The 4839-nt window shown below is 51.2% G+C and overlaps 1 protein-coding gene across 1 annotated transcript; it reads right to left on the bottom strand.

The window, feature by feature from the left end:
* Positions 1–1763: 1763 nt before the first annotated feature.
* LOC109753459 (probable glutathione S-transferase GSTU6) lies at positions 1764–3364 on the bottom strand. The gene has a single exon (XM_020312357.3). The coding sequence runs from the start codon at positions 2728–2730 to the stop codon at positions 2023–2025; it is 708 nt and encodes a 235-aa protein (XP_020167946.1). The 5' UTR covers positions 2731–3364; the 3' UTR covers positions 1764–2022.
* Between the last annotated feature and the right edge of the window lie 1475 nt (positions 3365–4839).

Genomic DNA, 4839 nt, shown 5'->3' with positions numbered 1-4839 from the left:
AGCCCAGCCGCCGCCCCGCCCTGCTCCCCCGCGCGCCGCCGCACCGCCCCCGCGCGCGCCCCCGCCCAGCCCCGTGCCGCACCGCACGTGCCACGCCCCCCCGCGCGCGCCCCCGCCCAGCCCCGCGCCGCCCAGCCCAGCCCGGACCTGCGCGCGCCGCGGCCGCGCCCCGCCCCGCGCGTGCTGCAGCCGCGTCCTGCGCCGGTGGCCTCGCAGGCGCATGGACGTGGATGCCGGAGGCGGAAGGACGGCGACCGGCGGCGCACGGGATGTGCTGCGTGGCGCGGTTGCTCTATGTGTCGCTGATTTGTGGGCCAGAGAGAAGGCACGGGCGGACAGGAGCGGACGAGAGGGACGAGGAGAGCGTCCGTTTTCTGTCTGTTCGGGAGCATTCGTGGCTCAAGTTTGGTCTGGATTTGAGGTTGGTCCGTTTGGGTATGCCCGTTGGGAGCAGGTTTTACCCCATATCCATACGAACAAAACCGGACCAGATGGGTCGTGCGGTGGAGTTGGCCTTACCCCAAACTGACGCACCCGGACAAAATGGGTCGTGCGGTGGAGTTGCCCTCAAGCACGCCGTGTCCTTGGCCGAGTGCGCCGGGTCGTCCCTGCGCTCAACAATGGCGGACGGGCCGAAGAGGCCGGCCACCGTCCCCGCCCGCCACGCACGTCTCGGCACCCCCTCCAAGCAGACCCGCACCTTGTGGCACAACCTCTCCGCCCTCGCCCGCCGGAGCCGAGTCCATGGGGAGAGCATGAAGGAGATCTGCCCGAGCACGAGCGGCCCTTGCAGCCCCATGGCTTCGTTGCGGGTGGACGCGTCCCAGAAGATCACCAGGAACTCGCCGGGTCCCAGGACCGACGCCTCGACCGCTCCTTCTTCCGCACCGAAGCGCGCGGCGAAGGCGCGCGCCACCTCGGACGGCTCCGGCTCCGATTGGAAACCGACGATGACCGCCACCGCCCCACGGCGAACCAGCTCCCGCTCTTCCATCGCCATGGCCGCGGCGCGCGGTGCCAATGCCGGGCGCGCCTCCGGAAAGCTGCCCGGGGCCTCCATCTTCCTTCCAAGCACCGGTAGAGCGGTGGAGAGGCGGGGTGGAGCAGGCGGCGAGCACTCAGCGACGGAAAGGGATCCTCTAACATTCACAAGGAAAGTCACCGTGCTACAGTGCCAGTCTAGTGTAAATTTAAGAAGGAAAGTTAGGAACTGTAAGCAAGTTGTTTACTATTGATATTTACTGTAGATATAAATAATTCAAAATTAATTTTATTTCACCATCAATTTGTTTGTATGTAATTACTATAAATGTACATAGTAGATCATCAATTTACAAATTAATTTAAATTATTTTAGCATTAATCATATGGATAAAAAGAAGAAAAGTTAGGGTACCGTAGCTTCTCTAACATTTCTTATCAATGTTAGAGGATCCGGTTCCCTCAGCGACCCGGTGAGCCGGGGAAACACACTTGAAGCATTTGCTTTGACGGAAGCGCGAGTTTGTGCCACCAACCAGTGCCATTGCCAAATGCCAACCACCACCATTACTTACTCTCGTCCTAGCGGCAGGGGCAGTTACCACGGACCTGAGCCGCGGACGCGAAAGCCCGGGAGAAAGCGTTGTGATCCCTCTCCCAGAGGCTGCAGGCGCCACCATCAGCAGTTTGCAGGTGATGTCCAGTGAGAAACCTCATAACTGGCACAGGTTGAATCAAACAAATGAGCACTAAACTGCACGCACATCTGTAAACTGCAGACCAATTTTGTCAATAAATCCATTACAGTAGTACTCTCTCCATTCCGAATTACTTGTCGCACGTATGGATGTATCTAGATGTACTTTAGTTCTAGATACATTCATTTCAGCGACGAGTAATTTGGGACGGAAGGAGTAGTAAGTATTACATCAACCCGCTGACACAGTACAAACAAGAATCAAAAGGTAAACACCGGCCATCATCGGCCCACTTCACAGTTCACACACACACACACGTAGGTCATGCCACCATGCCGACTAGCTACTTGTTGTTTGAAGTTGAAGCTGCGGCAGCTTGTCCGTGCCTGATCTTGGCGAGCTCCACCACCCTGCCGACGTCCGGCAGGACCGCCCTGGCCGCATCAAGCGAGCCGAAACGCTCCATCCACGCCGCCAGCAGCGGGGTCCTGGCGGGGTCGAACACCTTGGCGCCGGACATGGCCTCGATCGCCATCAGCCACGAGTGCATGCTCCCCAGCGCGATGTCCACCAGCCCGACGCCGTCGCCGCCGAAGAAGCCCTTCCCCTTGGAGCACTCCCTCAGGGCTCCCTCCAGGGCCTCCACGGCAACCAGCATCTCCGTCATCGCCTCGGCCCCCGCCTTGCTCTTGCTCCTGGACGAGTTCGTCCACTGGGACACCAGCTTGTCGTCGACGTAGGCCGCCCAGAAACGGGCGACGGCGCGCTCGTGGGGGTCGGCGGGGAGGATCGGCGGCCCGGTGCCCGCGAACGCCTCGTCGATGTACTGCACGATGATCATGGACTCGCAGACGGGGACGCCGTTGTGGATGAGCACGGGGATCTTCTTGTGCACGGGGTTGGAGCCGAGGAGGAGGTCGCTCTTGTTGTGGACGTCCTCGTCGACGTTCTCGTAGCTCAGGCCCTTGATGGCGAGCGCAAGCTTGGCTCTCGTGACAAACGGACTCGACCATGACCCCAGCAGCTTCAGCTCATCTCCTCCTTCGGCCATCTCAGACTGGATTGTGCCTGTGTAGCTTGTGAGATTTGTTAAGGTTTGGCTCTTTCTACCTTGTGTTTTGTTTGGGAACTTGAGCTGGGAGGAGGTGCATATATGGTGCTTGGGTTGGGATCTGGGAGGCGGTAATCAGTCGATCCGTCATGCGTGATGCTTTATGCGCGCCAAGTAACGTTTACATGTATAATGTGCCGTTTTTAAATGTGTACGTACGGTCAAATCAGTAAAACTTCACAAATGTGCACACATCGCATGTTCATTTGATTACATTTTTGCGAGGAGTTGACTTGACTAATCTCTAGGTTACTTCGTAGTGAAGTGTTTCTTTAGCTGATTATATACATAGAAAATGTATGGCCGGCTACCTTGGAAGCGAAGGCGGGCTAGGGAAGTTATTAAACTCACACGCATGTGATTTTTCATTCTTCATTATCCATGTTATATTGTAATCCAAATATAAAGATAAAGATAAAGGCTAACTTAGGAGATAGGCGGTGCAGAGCGTACGGACGAGACTTGCCTGCTCCCCTCGCGTGCGGCCATCCATGCTCCCGCATACGTGGCTTGATTTGATTGGAACGAAATAAGGCCCGGCCCCACCCCCTTGAAATCAGGGGGGTTGATTAGATTAGAAAGGACAAAAGAAAAAAAAGACAGCCATAGGATGAGGTGGGAGCACAGATGGAAGCATGGGGAGGGAGCAGGCAAGCCGGATCCGGAGCGTACAGGGCACCCACGTCCCGACATTTTTAAGTGGGCCCGCCCATACTAGCATCTTCGCATGTACCGGTTTTTTGAGGCTGTTTTCTTTTGGTTTGTCTGGGACTTTTCTTCACCTTTTCCTTTCTTGTTTCATTTTTATTTATTTCCTTTTTCCCTCTTTCTCTCATGATCTTTTTTAAATTCATGAACATTTTCTGAATCCATGACTTTTTTTCCGAATCCATGTTCTTTAAATTCCTGAACATTTTCTGAATCAGCAAAATTCTCTTTTGAATCGGCGAACTTTTTTCAAATTCATGAACTTTCTCAAATTCATGAAATTTCCAAATTCACAACGTTTTTTGAATTCATGGTGTACGTGCTAGAAAAGGTACACCATGAGTTCCTCAAATCTAGAACTCTATTCCTCAAATCCATAGACGCTTCACCTTCAAATTAGACTCGCTCCTTCTCAGAACTATGATTCTTCCTCAGAGATGATTCAGTTTCTAAGCATTGTACGCCGTAAATTTTGCAAAACTTTCCCAAGTTTAATTTACAGCCTCTAGGGATCATATGTGGATGCCATGCCGAGTTTCATGTTTTTAGACTTCGTTTGCACTTTTTGGAATTAAAAAACCAATAAATTACATGTTCAGGGTCGAGTCTTGACACCCTCATGTTTGAAATTCCTTTCCTTTAATCTAGGCCTAAACTTGAACTCAAGAACACAAATATGATTTCTAACCCATTTTTTCAACTTTTTCATGCATTTGCAGGTCAACTTTTGAATATTATATTCATTTAATGGCTTAGATATAGCAAATAGACCGCGAAAATGCCAAATTTTGAGACGGATCATGTAATGGTGTATCTGGAGTGTAGAAAAAAAAGGTGAAGTCTAGCAGATGAAGCAACAACTGTACCGCCTTCAAACCAGACCTGTTTCCTCTCGAATGTACATTTCTTCCCCGGGGAAACTCCGGTTTCTAAGCAGTCGACATCACCATTGTTGTGAAAGGCTTCTCAAATTTTTACCACAACATGTAGGTGTTATATGTGGGGACCATGCCAAGTTTCATCTGTTTTTGGACACAATTTGCATTTCGTAATTAATAAAATCAATAAACTCCAAATTTTGGCTCGAGTCTTGACACAGTCATGTTTACAATTAATTTTCTTTTCTTGGATAAGGCCTAAACATGGGCTGCAGAACACAAATATGATTTTTCAACCTAATGCAAAAATTTCATGTACATGCATTTTTATTAGATTAACTAAATGCCTAGACATGCACTTAGTTTCTTAAATATAGTGCACAGATCCCGAAAGATGTCAAATTTTGACATGGATCATGCAATGGTGTATCTTGGGTGTATAAAAAAAATTCAAAGCCAACAA

This window comes from Aegilops tauschii, chromosome 4 (genome assembly GCF_002575655.3).
Source record: "Aegilops tauschii subsp. strangulata cultivar AL8/78 chromosome 4, Aet v6.0, whole genome shotgun sequence".
Taxonomy (NCBI): Eukaryota; Viridiplantae; Streptophyta; class Magnoliopsida; order Poales; family Poaceae; genus Aegilops; species Aegilops tauschii.
The sequence above is the reverse complement of the archived record's forward strand: the minus strand, read 5'-3'. Positions and strand labels throughout refer to the sequence as shown.